The following is a 15,916-nucleotide window of genomic DNA, read 5'->3' as shown; positions in this document are numbered from 1 at the left end:
CCAGCTCCTAAGCATCTGGTTTAGAATTTGCCTAAATTCAAATTTACAGCATATGGTAATCACATTGAATCTGTGAGGCACTCAGGAAGTTATGCATTCTGTCAGAGTCAGAAATAATTGAGCTTTCCAAAACCTATAATCGCCCAATTTGAAACTGTTTGCCTATTGGCAACATACTAAAAAGTCTGTGTAGCACGCACAGAGGTGAAATGGAAATAATTTACTATGGGAACCCTAAATATATGATATAGTTGTTGCATGATCATTTACATAAATCTGCAAAGTGAGGCATCCATATTCTTTGAATGCTTTTAGATTCCAGATACTGGTTTGAAAGTTGCTCGTTTTCATTTTCACCTGTTTTCTTTCCTTACTCTTTCATTTCTGTAGAACTTCACTTTCAACTTGAATTGAAAGTGGAGTTCTCCATTCCAACTGAAAGTGACCAGTTCTCTTTAATACAGAAAGTTCCAAGTTAAGAAGGGGTAGGGACTGAGAGAATAGTTAGAAAAATGGGGGCTCTTTTTTGCTTATTATCCATACCCTTATTGTTGAAATGACTTTGCCAAGCTAACCTGATACCATTTGATAAAGTGGGGAAGGTAGCCAGCCCTGAAAGACTGATCTCATTATTTCCTAAGTCAGGCAGGGGTGTCAGAACTGGATCAAACCCCAGGGAGGATCATGTCACTTTGAAAAAGATGTTAACTGAATGATATTAAGTCAGGGTTAGAACATGCCACACTTTAGCTGACCTTTTAGGAGGTAGCCACTAGGCTCTTACCTTTACTTGGAAAATTGTCTTTGAGGCCCTTTGACCCAACGTCAGCAAGTGGAGATGGGGGCATGGATAAGGACACTGCAGTGAAGTACGAGGGGCCAATTAGTATTCTTTATCCCTGCATCAAAACATACACAGGTTAGCTTGTTAAGTGAATTGTCGCTCTGCCTATGCTTGGCTATTTCCAACCTTAAAAAAATTTAGTTTTTCATCTTTAGGTCGCTTGTCTCTTGTCCCATTGGTGCCTGAACTTTCCAAGTGAGCTGGAGCTGCCTGCCAGTGGTTGACACAAGGGCAGGCACTGAGTGCATTCTGGATGGTCTGCACTCTGCAGAGGCTGCTTGTGGAAAATCAACAGAAGAAACGACAGTGGCTGCTTCTCTTAGCTCCTAAATTTGTGTGTTCTTATGGGCCACTGAGAATATGTGAAACTGAGATTGCTTGGAAAAATCTGGACCCCTGTGATTATTTTTCATATTAAAAAGACACCCACCACCAAGGGCCGGTTTAAATTGTACAGTCAGAACCCATAGTCCAGACCAATGGAAAAACCTAAGCAAGGCTAAGGGGCTTGAATTTAAAGATTTTCTAATCTTCAGATTTTGATAGCAAGTTCCAGACTTTAAGTCTTCAGCCAGTTACAAAACAGAAAAAATTATTTTACTATTTCTAAGCTTCTAGTTACTAGCATTTAAACATGATCAATGTCTCCTGAGACCTAGCACCATAGAAAGTAATTAAAATAAATAAAAAATAAGTAGCAGATGCTGTGAGATTGTGAGTAGTAGATGCTGTGGCTGTTTTGAAATGGCACTTCAACCACCAGTAGTAGCCAGCCTTGTTTTGTCTAGATTTCATAACAAAATCACTTTGTGAGGCCTACCATTTGGTATTTTCTTTGCCACTGTTGCCACTCCAGGTCTCTCTTAAATGAAATGCTATACATTTGTAGGCAGCTCTGTCAAGTGCATAGGTTTTGCAGTTGCCTCTCTGAGGCTTTTCGGGGGGACAAACACAGGGCAAGCTTTCTACTTGACCACTTTGCTGCCTCCTGGAACTACCTGCAGACCTGGGTTGGGTATGCATCGTGGAGATGACAGGACGAGAAGAAAGAATGAGCTTGAGAATGAAACAAAGAACCCCTTCCCCCTGCCAAAAATTAACAAAACAAAACAGGGCACAAATGTCCTGAATCCACGGGATTGTTTCCTTCCTTTTAAGACAAAGGCTTCAAGGTGTTGCTCATTTTTAAGGGATATTTGGTAGTATTGTCCTGTTGTTTTAATAACTAGCAAAACTGGCTTCCATAGTCTATCATGTCCATAGCTGGTCAACCTTTATAGCTTGGTGTTTCTGGAGGAAAGCAACCATTGTGGAATGCAGGTGGCAGATGTACCTCAGGTGGCATTTCAGCAATAGTAATAGACCTTTTAATTTATTATTTGTTGGAGTTTGAAAACTTAGTGAAGGTTTAATCAGGTATCGTATGTTGTTTGAAGATAATGCGCTGGAGGAAATCTGTAAAAGCGGGTGGTGACATTTTACATCTACCTTTCTAAAGATTCTGTTTGACCACCCTATCAGGATTATTATGAAGAACAAATAAGAATGCATAAACATACTCCATGAACTGTGGCGCACCATTCAAATGCAAGGTGGTATTATTTAAAAATGAATTTTTTAAAAACCTGATATTTATCATGTGCTGGTCTTGATGATGGTATGCAGTGCTTGCGGCTTTTCAAAAGGTTTTAATATTCATGGAAAAAGTTAAGCGAATCATTATCCCTATTGAATTTCTAGAACCCCATAAACACTGGTCTTTCATTGGCTAGTTTAGTGGTTTCTGTAGCTTAGGTGCCAAGGAGTTGAACTTGGATTTGGAATCCCGCCTGGATTTTTGTGGTTATGTTGTCATGTCCCTCGTCTGCCTCATTGTTCATAGTCTTCCTTCCACAAGTAAGCTGTAGATCAATTGTGGTGGAAAAAGTACATTAAGCCTTCTTTGAAGAAAGTTTCTTAGAGATTATCTTAAATTCTCTAAGCACCAAAATGCAAAGATGGCCCACGTGCAGTTTTTGGCCCTTATTTTTGCACATGAACAAGTTGTGGTTTTCTTGGTTACCATATCTAAAAAGCTCCTGCCTCACATGATGTAGTCTAGGCCTTCCTCTCTATGTCCGTTCAGGCAATGAAAGTTTCTGGTGGAAAAAACAAAACTTTGTACTGTTTTGTTTTTTGTTCGGCAGATCATGTGATCAGTTGTGCCAATGACTTTCTTTTCCCCCCTAACAGATGGGTCAGAGAATTTCTGAATGAAGAAAACAAAGGTCTTGATGTTCTAGTGGAATATCTCTCATTTGCACAGTATGCAGTAACGTAAGTAAAACTTGGCTTGCTTGCATTTAAATTTTATGTGGTCACAGAAGATGCAACTCATTGGTAAAATTATACACCACACAGAGGGCAGAAACTCAGAAGCAGATGTGCTAGGGCTTAGGGAGGTTTGTTTCTGTTTGGGTAACTAAAAACAAATCACATAATTGATATTAGAAATGCGTTTAAGGCAGAAGTAAAACAGGTGAGTAAAATTCACACTTAAAGGAACTTTTATTTTCAAAAGTAATGCTTTCTTTAGGGCTTAAGTTACATATATGGTAGAGTAGTTTAATGGTTAGTGTAAGAGATATGTGATAAATCACTAGGCGATGCAAAATAATGATTCCCTTTCTATTTTACAAATGATTTACAGAAAATGATTGCAGAAACAGATACCAAACATAGTGGCACCAGAAGGAGCAGTAACAAATGGCTGTCCCTTTTTCCTTTATATGTATTTGTATTGTTTTGATTCTCTGCCCATAAGCTGAAGGGGAGTAAAACCCAGGGGCAGAGCAGGAAAGAAATACCAACCTATTTAACCTTGTTTTTATTATTTCATAAAATTCTCCCATTTTCTTGGCTTCCAGAATGGTTTATAAGACTTGAAAGTGTACATCTGAATGAGACATTGTCTTCCCCACATTTTCTCCTTTAATCAGAAAACATCCCAGTATCCACAAATACACTCATACATACAGATTGAAGCAGTAATATTCATTTTTTAATTTCACTGAAAGACATTTCAGCCTAGATAGTGTTTTTATGTTCCATTCCTGTTTTAAAAGCAGTGTCTTGTTTTTATAATTGCCTCACTCCAAAAGAGTCCTAAGACTTAACCAGTTGCTATCTTATAATCCCCATTACTTCCCTGAGAATTTGTGAAGAGAAAGCTATAATTACTCCTAACTTACAGATGCAGAAACGAAACTGTTGACTGAAACTGTGTTGATAGGTTTTAGTTTTGATACTTCTCATGTATTAAATGGAATGGACTAAGGAAAACCAACAGACAGATTCTTACCTTCCTGAGAAATGGTCTTCCAAAGGATGTTTCCTATCTATTTCCATTTCATCAAACACTGCGAGTCTCCCTTATGCGTTATGTTATATGACAAGAGAAAATAATATTACCTGCCTTGTTGGGTGTTTTAAAATCTAGAGTAATATTTATGCAATTCAGAGAGGACTAAGAAATGTCAGGAAGAATGGGTAAGAACAGCATGCTGTATTTTCTGGTTGTGCTAATGAATCCTTTACCCACATGACAACAGAGCTTGCAACCAGCTTTCCCAAACGGACCTTCACATAAGACCAGGAAAGGAGTTGCTCCTATGCGGGAGTTCCTGTAGTCTACAGCGTAAGACAGCAGCACACAAAAGATTAGAATTCAGAGTTTTGTTTTTTAATCTTGTACCTTTGTGGTTTTTTTTTTTTTTTTTTTTTTTTTTTTTTTTTTTTAACAGTAATTGTTTTACACTGTTTTTTTTCTATTTTTGGTTTTCTTTCATTAGATAATAAATTTTTTGGTCATCTTTCTTGAAACTAATGGGCTGAAAAAATTTCTTACTCTTCCTTGGCATGTGACAATTTCCTAGCCCATGGAATATGAGCAACAGACTCATAGTGCATCCCTAAAAGAGGAGCACTAATTTTTTTTGTGAGACAGTGTCTCACTCTGTCACCCAGGCTCGAGTGCAGTGGCACAATCTCGGCTCACTGCAACCTCCGCCTCCTAGAATCAAGTGATTCTCCTGCCTCAGCCTCCTGAGAAGCTGAGATTACAGGCACCCACCACTGCCCCTGGCTAATTTTTGTATTTTTAGCAGGGAGGCGGCTTTGCCATGTTGACCAGGCTGCTCTCAAACTCCCGACCTCAGATGATCCACCCGCCTCGGCCTCTCAAAATGTTGGGATTACACATGTGAGCCACCGCACCCAACCTAGAAACACTCATTTGTATGTGTGTTTCCTTTTTGTGCTGTGAGAGTGGGGATGAGCTGAGAGGAACACATGCTGAATGGCATGCGTCAGTGCCACCAGTGATTTCAGGATGCCCTCCTCGTCTTACCTTCTCTTATCTCAATAATAGCTTTCTCTTTTTAGCAGTGAAAATTTTATTAGATTACCCTATTCTACCTCTTTCATGTTCAGCATTACCTCCTGCAGCCAAAGGCATGACAGAATTGTGATCAGATGCCTCCATGGACTTTGTGCTATCTATCAGTCTCTGCTATCTGATTAGTCGTTAATTAGATGGAAGTCATCACCAATTTTCAGATGAAGATTCTAACCAAATATTTTATTTTGGCATTTATACTTTTGTAAAATGTTATACTTTGATTTCCAGCATGCATTGTTTTTTCTTCTGCAGTGTCTTCCAAAATTTTCCTAAGGATGTTAAGTGTAGCTGCCTTCTGATTGTTCTACTGTCTGATCAGATGTTGCTATGGATAGAAACAGTTAATACAATTTTTTTTTTCTTTTGAGAAAGCAGAGTTACTGACTTTGTGAGGGGAGAAGTGCATGGAACACAAAAGCCTGTTTAAAAACTTTGTTCCTAAAACTATACAAGAATGTGCAACTTAACTTGCCGTTTATTCTAACATGGTTAACATGAGTAATAACCTTAAAAAATGTCAGAGAAACAACAGTCTTACTTTAAAGAGCACCACATTGGGAGGCAGATTCCAAAATCAAAGCAAATCCATAACTTTGCTAGTAATGTATCACATATGCTTGGAAAAGTACACTTGCCAACACACTAGGAGAAAATGCTCAGTGAAAATTGATGGGTAGGAATAAATTACTATAACCCTAACATACTGACTTGTTAAAGCAAAACGAAGACAGCTGTAAGATCTTTCCCCCCTTCATCATAGCAGTGTTAGCAATTGGTAAGTTAGCAAGCCTTATAAAATACAAATAATATATCACTATTTAATTTTTGCCGTTAATTGTTGCATTATTCTTTCGCCAGACCCATTATTTGTCATTCTGTATTTTTAAAGATAACACTGAGCCCTAGAAATTGTTTTATTTCCTTTTTAGTTTTCTTTGTCTACAAAGACTTTTCATACTAAGGCGCAGACGTGTTATAGGAACAGCAAGTTATACATGTTGGTTTATGCGTGTGAATGTGAGTTTTTCAGTCTCCAATGACGTTTCTCTGTTGTTTTAGTTTTGACTTTGAAAGTGTGGAGAGTACTGTGGAGAGCTCGATGGACAAATCAAAGCCCTGGAGCAGGTCCATCGAGGACCTGCACAGAGGGAGCAACCTGCCCTCACCTGTGGGCAACAGTGTCTCCCGCTCTGGAAGACATTCTGCACTGCGGTGAGTTCGTTGAGTGAGGAGGCAACTTTGGCAGGGTGCACTGGGACAGCAGGGGTCCTATGTCTTTTGATGATTTTGGGCACTGTATCTCATAAATTGCCACATAGCGCTCTCATTTGCAATGAGGTCTAAATGAAAGTTCTTCAGGAGTTGCTGAGGTCTTCCCTTGGGCAATGTTTAATAACTTTAAATAGCTTCCTGGAAGCACCATGCCATGATTGAGCACAGAAGGTGAGAAAATTCTGCTGCCAAGTGATAGAACACGGTAGTCTCATAGGCAGATAAAGTTTTAAAACCAGGGGAATGTTGACATCCTAATGGAGGTACTGTTTGCAAGTTAGAGGCAGCACTTAGAGATCGGGGGATCTGAAGAGTTCTTTGTTACCCTTTGTTCTTCTGTTCTCTTTCATTTCTCCAGTGGTAGCTCAGGTTGTGTGCTCTGGAATGTTTGCTTAGCCATAGGTACAGGATGCTAACAGTGATAATTTTGTTAGTGAGATGCCATTAAGCAGTGTTTCTTTGATTAGGTATGCTTCAATTGTCAACCTTTTTTTTTTTTTTTTTCTTTTTCCCGAGACGGAGCCTCGCTCTTGTCATCCAGGCTAGAGTACAGTGTCACAATCTTGGCTTACTGCAACCACCACCTCCCGGCTCAAGCAGTTCTCCTGCCTCAGCTTCCCACGTAGCTGGGATTACAGTTGCCTGCCACCACGCCCAGCTATTTTTTTTCTTTTTTTTTTAAGTTTTAGTGGAGACAGGGTTTTACCATGTTGGGCAGGCTGATCTCGAACTCCTGACCTCAGGTGATCTGCCCACCTCGGTCTCTCAAAGTGCTGGGATTATAGGCATGAGTCACCACACCCAACCAATTGTAAGCGTTATATTTCCTCCTAAGTATTCCCTTTCTCATCTCTCCTGGCTAAAGGAGGATTGGTGCTGACCACTTACACCAGTAATGGGTTTAATATCACTGAAGTTGTTCATTCACACAGACCTACAATCATTCATTCCTTGCAAAATATTTTTGTACCTCTTATGTGTCAGGCATAGCACTTAGAACTAATTGTATGTTGGTAGGTAATCAAACTGCTGCCTGTGAGGACAGAGATATCATCTAGAGCAAGCTTGTAAAGGTTTCTGTGGTCCATGATTTTAACATAAAACTTTATTAATAAAACCCTCATCCCAAAATGTTGCTTACTCCTTCTTTTTGTTTTTTTCTGTCCTACCCCCTTAGTTACTCTTTCTAGCTTAAAGTGTTTCTGTCTTATTTCAGGCATGATCTGCCAAGAGGACATTATTTCTCTAAGTGTTTATGATCACTCCGGGTATTCATTGTAGTAGAATCTCTGTGTCAGATTGCAGTCAGTGAATATGTGCCTTTCAGACCTTTGGATTTGGTTGCCTCATTACCTCTTGTCCCGTTGACTTGGGTTTTGTCATGGGAAGTTAAACATATCTCTGTAATGATGTTCAGTTCTGCTTAAGGATTTGATGTTTGAGTATGATACCTCCAATAAATCATTCAGATTTTCCTTGTTTAGAACTGGAAAAAAATGTTAATGGGTTTATGATGAATTGATGCAATTCATCAATAAAGAAAATAAAGAACGGTGTTTTAATTCACCTCATTATATTTGAAGTAGGCCAAGGGTTATGCAGCCTACTAATCTGCATCAACGTTACAGGTGGGCAGGAATATATGGGCTGATTTGGCAGAGATATGAAGAAAGGCTAATTGTGTGAAGAATTCCCTGATCATCTTGGTACTGGAATGGAAATTCTCACCACTAATTTAACTATAATTATTTGTAAGGCATTTAATTTACAAAGTACATTTTAATTTGGTTTTCTATCATCATACACTTAGAAAATACCATACATTGGCAAGCTACCACCTTAACAAGGATTCATTTTTCTGGTTAATAATTCAGTATGCCTACTTTTTAAAGTATTTTTTCCAGTAGAGTGAAAGAATCGGGAAAATCTGGGAAACTTCACAGGTTCAAGGAGGGGTATAACGCTGGATGCTGGAGGTCAAGGGACATCCGAGGCCAGCCTGATTTGCTTCACTGTTTTGGTTCAAGGTGGATCTTGCTAGAATTAATTTCAAATTTTTTTCAAGCTCAAGGACAGAACATTTAAATTTCCTTTGATTCTGCTTTATGGTTTCTAATCACTCAAGAAGGCTGATAAGACAGTAACTTTCATGCCACTTAAGGACCGGAAGCTTAGATTTTTGTTTTGTTTTTAAACAATGTATATCAATAGTTTTTCTGCTCTTGTGGTTTGTGGATTTATGTCTGGGATTCTAATTCTATGTTTGATCATTGGATATAGCATCTATGACTTACAAAAAACAGTAATCAGAAATACAGGCATATGGTACATGCTGCTTTTCATATGCCCAAAATTGCTTACATTTTTTTCTTTTCCTCCTCTCTCCCCTTTCTTTCTCTTCTCCCTACACTGCCTTCACTTTCAGCTTGCTTTTTATTGTCCTCCCTTTTCTTTCTGCCATCTCATTTCTGATTGTCTTCTCCTCCTCTACTTTGTCCTTTCTTGTCCTGCTGGCTCCTCTTCCTCTGGTTCCACTCATCTCATGCCCCCACCAGATTGGTTTCTCTGCCTGAGTGTCGTCAGTTCCCATACCACTAGAGCTGCGTCTCCCTGTTGCCTCTGGAGCAGCTTTGGTTTACACACTGATGATGAGGCCTCAAACTGGAAAATCTCTTAAGTCACGGGTGAAAATGACACCCAGGCGAGCCCACAGGGCATGGCAGCAGGGCGTTCTGACTGCTTTCCATGTTGTAATAGGAAACCCTTGTGGCTTTGTGCTGACATGCCGTACTAGAATAAAGCCCACTGCCTTTTCAACTTTGATACACTCTGTTATCATATTATGATTTCTCATTTTTAGACTTTGAACCTTTATGGTATATTTTAATAGCACAGGTTTGTTTTTTTTTTTTTTTTTTTTTTTTTAAAGAAAAAAGATATAAATTCATGCTCTATGGAGGTGATTTATTCTGGTAGTTTTGTTTAATTAGTATATGTCTTCTGTATCCAAATGCAGATTTTAGTTCCTTCTTCCTAATCTCCCTGTAATAAAACAGATATAGTAAACTTATCTCGTATCACTTGACAAAAGGATTGGTTAATCTTGGGAAAAAAAAGAGATTTCAGGAAATATAAAACATGTTGTAAATGGGCTTGATTAAAGAAAAAAATGAAAAACACTGCATTCACCTGGGTGCGGTGGCTCATGCCTGTGATCCCAGCACTTTGGGAGGCCAAGGCAGGAGGATCACTTGAGGTCAGGAGTTCAAGACCAGCCTGGCCAACATGGTGAAACTCCATCTCTACTAAAAATACAAAAAAGGAAAAAAAAAATACAAAAAACTAACTGGGTGTGGTGGTGCGTACCTGTAATCCAAGTCACTTGAGAGGCTGAGGCATGAGAATTGCTTCAACCTGAAAGGCAGAAGTTGCAGTGAGCTGAGATCACACCACTGCACTCCAGCCCAGCAACGGAGCGAGACTATGTCTCAAGAAAACATAGAGAAACACTGTGTTCTAAAATACAAGGTTTTGACCAAATTCTAGTGTTGATACGAATTCTCCTTGTAGTCATACTTTTACTTTTTAATCATTTAAAATTGATTGTTAAACATTTTATGTCATAACATACCCCTTGAGTCATATCAGCTGTTGGAATCTGTATTACCATGTATTTGTCAGCCTGGCTAGAGGGAAAACTGTTGATATTGGTGCGGTAGAGACCTGGTTTATATTGTCTCCTAAAATTAGAATGTAGTGTGCCTTCAGTTAAGATAGGTTCCTGTCAGTGTGGCTACAGAGCTAGTTAAATTTAACAATGGCGTATAGGCACATTTGTGCACATTAGATCTATGAGGACAAAGGCTGTGTTACAGATGCAAGAGAAAATACTTCGATTTTTAAGAGTGTCCAAGTTAGGCTGGGCGTGGTGGCTCACGCCTGTAATCCACGCACTTTGGAGGCCAAGGTGGGTGGGTCACCTGAGGTCTGGAGTTCAAGAATGTCCAAGTTAATGCCATTAACTCGAGAGAAAAATGACATAGTAAGTAAATGAATTTTTAAAGAAAGAGGTAGAGTACTAACTTAGGGTTTAGATGAAGGGAGAAATTTAAACTGGACTTCAGACAATGGCCAGAGTTGGTCCTCAGGGTAAGGAAAGGTTGTGCTAGGTGGAGGGGAAGTGAAATAATATGAGATGAGCACAGGCCTGCATAAAAAGATCGGGCATGCTGGAGAGAGAGGCAAGAATCTGTCCTTTCAGGGACAGATGCTTTGTGATGGAGGTGGAGAGCTGTCCAGTGGAGGGTGGGAGTCATAAGACGGAAACCAAGATTCACCCTTGCTATTGATCTTTGTAACCAGGGGTGATCATTTCAAAACAATTACATAATCCTGCTCATCTTTTCCTTAAAATTTTTTTGTCTTCCTTTACTTTCCTGAATGTACCCATAGTTTACATATTCCCGTTGCAATGGTTTATTTTCAAATAATATATTTTCTTTAAAAACAGCACCAAGATCCACATTGCCTTTAATATGTTAACTACCGTTAATATTTATTCTACACTTCCCTAGAGTAAGAGTTTGTTTTTCTGATGATGATGATGATGATGATGATATTTTGAGACAGGAGTTTGTTCTGTTGCCCAGGCTGGAGTGCAAGTGTAGTTCACTACAGCCTCAATCTCCTGGGCTCAAGAAATTTTCCCCCTTCAGCATCCCAAGTAGCTGGGACTACAGGTGTGTGCCACCATGCCTGGCTAATTTTTAATTTTTTTTCTGTGGAGAGACAGTCTCACTATGCTGCCCAGGTTGGTCTTGGACTTCTGGGCTCAAACAGTCCTCCTGCTCAGTTTCTCAAAGTGCTGGGATTACAAGCGTGAGCCACCATGCCTAGCCAAGATAATTACCTTAATGGAATGGTATTTCATGAATAGTCCTTATCTGAATATTTGCCACTTGTATACTTAGTGGATTTACATGAAGAGATGAAGAATTCAGATTTAGGTCCTTGTTTATATATTTTTAGCGCTGAGTCCCATTCCTGTTGGTGGTTTTCATGGAAGTAATTCTTAAAGTATTTTAAAATAGTACAAAGATATAGATAGTGTTGATGTAATTTTTATTGGTGAGAAAGGCTTTTATTGAATGTCTGCTGTGTGCCAGCCACTGTACTAAGGGCCTCAGGGGATTTGCTGTTCACAATTTACTGCCTCTGTGAGATAGCTACTGTTACTACCACTGTGAGGAGACTGGGGCCTGAAGTAGTAGTTAAACAACTTGCCTTAGATCAAACAGTAAGGGACGGAGGCAGGAGTTGAATTAAAGTGGTCTTAACCAGGATTGTAGGAAACAAGAGAAGAGGCCTCAGCAAATTCTTGTAGCTGTGGTCCAGTGCCTTCACAGGCAAGATTGATTACGGACTTGGTATGTAAGGGGTGCCTTGCCAAGTGCTACGGATACAGAGGATATATTCAATGATGTATTTGTATGTGATTTGTGGCTGACAAGGGACTTAAGTATATATATGTTTATGTGTATACACGAGCATATATGTGAAATGTCACGTGAGTGTAACGAAAACTATCAATGTGGAAATGTAGAGGTGAGAGTGAAAAACAGAACCTAGGGAGTGATTTATGTGACTTGGTGTGGATGTGAAACAAGAATGAGCAAGACCTGGAGGAGTGGCTGGGAAAAGGGAGAAGTCAGGAGGGTGGTCTGAGTGGAGGCTCGTGGCAAGACCGCATTGTTCCTTTAGGAAACGATGGAGAGATGAGCCTGGCTGCAAGCTGTTGAGAGCCAGTTTATGTACCATTTTGAAGGTTAGTCTGTGAAATTGTCATGGTAGCTCATTGGCAACAGTTTTGTAGGTTTTTGAAAAGAGGGAATAATATGGGAAGAACATAGAAATATTTCCACTTAAAAGTCATAGGAGTGAGATGGTTTCCTTGGACACTTTTTACATGGGGCCATGTCTTGATTAATTAGCCACCCAATAGCAAACACCTTTGACAAATGGACTATAATGAAAAATCAGAAAAATAAGGCTAATAATGACTCTCATTCATTGGATGGGTCAACAGCCTCCCTTAGCATTTACTCCATTCAAAAAGTATGCACCAGAACTTTTCATTAGAGGCTCTGATTTAGCTCTTATCTAGTTCTCTGATGGGACATACAGACAACATTCCAATGCCTGATTTAAAAGCTCATTTGGAATTTTGTTTACTTTTTTCTTTCTTTCCCTCTTTCTCTTCTTAATCCCGCTACCTCTACTTTGAATTATCTGGATTCGACTGTTTCACCTCTGTTTCTTTTGGCTGTAGAGACAGTCAGAAAAATGCCTGGCTCCTTTTTTTAGCATCATATATTTTATGAATTTAATTGATAGAAGAAATATGCCCAAGTGATGTCATGTCTGAAGGGTAAGAAAGAGGAAACCTAAAACCCCAAATCTTGGTTAAATTTCTGTTAGCCCAGACCTTGGAACCATAAACGACTGGTACAATTCTGCCAAATTCTGTAACATACCTCATTGGTGTTGCATTTCAGGGATTGAACCCTTACATCAGCTTCCAAGGGAGTTCTGTACTATTCTTTATTTATAGGTAGATATTAGTTTGAGATCTGAATAATGTGACAGACTGCATTTTGCTTACAAAAATGCTTTTTGTAAGAGAGAAAATATACCTTTTCTTTTTCTTGTTCCCATTAGGGCTTAGATATTAGAAATCTCACAAATGTTGGCATAGAAGCTCCATAGAAGGTTGTGAAAAATCTTTTGGTAGACTCCAGGAAAGCCTGGTTAGGTCAATTTAGGAAACATTCTTTCAAAGTTCTGCGGTATGGTATTATGCAGTCTGGGTAACTGAAGCTCAGGAAGAGAGACAGACATGTACACAACTCATATACTAGTATAAGTCTAAATGTCTAGAAATAAGTGTATATTGTTGAGACAATAGATGGTGATCACAGTTACTTCGGGACATTAATGGGTAAGCAATAGCTTCCATTTTGGTGGTTCTTTTTTTTTTTTTTTAATTGAGACAGAGTCTCACTCTGTCACCCAGGCTGGAATGTAGTGGTGTGGTCTTGGCTCACTGCAACCTGCACCTCCCAGGTTCAAGCAGTTCTCCTGCTTCAGCCTCCCAAGTAGCTAGGACTGCAAGCAATCACCATAACACTCAGCTAATTTTTGTATTTTTTAGTAGAGAGGGGTTTCACCATGTTGGGCAGGCTGGTTCTGAACTCCTGACCTCCTCAAGTAATCTGCCCGTTTTGGCCTCCCAAAGTGCTGGGATTACAGGCGTGAGCCACCACACCCAGCCCATTTTGGTGTTTTCTAAGTGCTTGGTACTTTTACATGTATTAGTCTCTTCTCTAGCTGCTATAAGGACATACCCGAGATTGAGTAATTTATGAAGGAAGAGGTTTAACTGACTCACAGTTGAGCATGGCTCTAGAGGCCTCAGGAAACTTATAATCATAGTGGAAGGGGGAGCAAACGTGTCCTTCACATGGCAACAGCAAGGAGAAGTGCTGAGCAAAGGGAGATATGCCTCTTATAAAACCATCAGATTTCATGAGAACTCACTATCATGAGAACAGTATGGAGGTAACCACTCCCATGATTCAATTACCTACCACTGGGTCCCTCCCATGACACATGGGGATTATGGGAACTACAATTCAAAATGTGATTTAGATAGAGACATAGCCAAACCGTATCATTACAGATATAAATCTCTGAGTAAATCCAGTGTTTGATCTCTTCTAGCTTTTTTGCTCACAGGTAGAGGTCTTTCTCCTATACCCCAAAAATTTTCATAAACATACCACTTAGTACTCATGTTACCCATTGCTATTATTTTTAAAAATGTACTACTTGACATTTTTAAACATGAGGGAATAGCTTAAAATTTTTGTAGCTTACCCCCCCGCTTTTTTTCACTCCCCTGTGTTGAGTAGTGGTTTAAGGACAGCAAAACATGACTCTAACCAGAACACTAACTTTATATATAATTCAGGCTATTAACATGTATCTGGCAAGAGAAATCACTGCGTATCTGATATGTGGTTCGGCAGATCCATGAGAGGTGCTTCTCTGGGTTTTCTTTGCTGGCCTTGCCACCTTTTTGCCCTCCTGTCAAAAATTCAGGTTTTGCTTGCTGTTTGGAGCTCACTAACAAAAATAGCTTATTTCCCTATAGCGCCTGCTGCTGGTACTGTGCAGATTGAGGTGTTTTCTTTGTGCTCCTTGATAGTTTCATTGTTGAGCATTAAGTAGATGACTGGGGGCAGTTGTCATTTTAGTATTAAATCGGAAATGTTATGTGTAGGTTTCTTTTTTTTTTGGAGACGGAGTTTCACTCTTGTTACCCAGGCTGGAGTGCAATGGTGCGATCTCGGCTCACCGCAACCTTTGCCTCCCGGGTTCAGGCAATTCTCCTGCCTCAGCCTCCTGAGTAGCTGGGATTACAGGCACGCGCCACCATGCCCAGCTAATGTTTTGTATTTTTAGTAGAGATGGGGTTTCACCATGTTGACCAGGATGGTCTCGATCTCTTGACCTCGTGATCCACCCGCCTCGGCCTCCCAAAGTGCTGGGATTACAGGCTTGAGCCACCGCGCCCGGTCATGTGTAGGTTTCTTAAAAGATATTTTCTTAGCTGGGTATGGTGGCGCTGCCTGTGGTCTTAGCTCCTTGGGGGGGCTGAGGCAGGAGGATCACTTGAGCGTGGGAGGTTAAGGCTACAGTGTGCTGAAATTGTGCCACTGTACTTCAGCCTAGCTGACAAATTGAGACTCTGTCTCAAAAAAAAAAGTAAGTTAAAAAAGAAGATATTTGCTGCCCGGCACAGTGGCTCACACCTTAACCCCAGTACTTTGGGAGGCCGAGGTGGGCGGATCACTTGAAGCTAGGAGTTTGAGACCAGCCTGGCCAACATGGTGAAACCCCATCTCTAGTAAAAATACAAAAAAAATTAGCTGGGCATGGTGATGCATGCCTGTAATCTCAGCTACCTGGGAGGCTGGGGCAGGAGAATTGCTTGAACCCAGGAGACAGAGGTTGCAGTGAGCCAAGATAGCGCTGCTGCCCTCCAGCCTGGGTGCAGAGTGAAACTCCGTCTCAAAAAAAAAAAGATATTTGCAAAAAATGCTTAAGTTTTAATGGCTACCACTCATACTAGCATTGACCCATAACTTTTATTTATTAACATTTTATGTACATAGAAATACTGGTACCTGCCGAGATATGCCTAACACTAATACAAGGGTTTGACTTACGATCTTAAGTCAGTTTTGTAATCTGTAATCTGCTTCTTTCTGTATTCACAGAGTTTGTGAATTCTAACTGGC

General features: G+C 39.9%; 1 protein-coding gene across 1 annotated transcript in view; it reads left to right on the top strand.

Moving 5' to 3' along the window:
• Nucleotides 1-15,916, top strand: part of FMNL2 (formin like 2) — a 319,858-nt gene that overhangs the window by 224,315 nt on the left and 79,627 nt on the right. The window contains exons 5-6 of the mRNA XM_037736626.1: nucleotides 3,077-3,160; nucleotides 6,342-6,494. Coding sequence (XP_037592554.1) covers nucleotides 3,077-3,160; nucleotides 6,342-6,494 — 237 coding nt within the window. The remainder of the gene's footprint in view (nucleotides 1-3,076; nucleotides 3,161-6,341; nucleotides 6,495-15,916) is intronic.

This window comes from Cebus imitator, unplaced genomic scaffold, assembly GCF_001604975.1.
Source record: "Cebus imitator isolate Cc_AM_T3 unplaced genomic scaffold, Cebus_imitator-1.0 Scaffold27, whole genome shotgun sequence".
In the NCBI taxonomy this organism is placed as follows: Eukaryota; Metazoa; Chordata; class Mammalia; order Primates; family Cebidae; genus Cebus; species Cebus imitator.
This window is presented reverse-complemented; position numbering and strand designations above follow the sequence as displayed.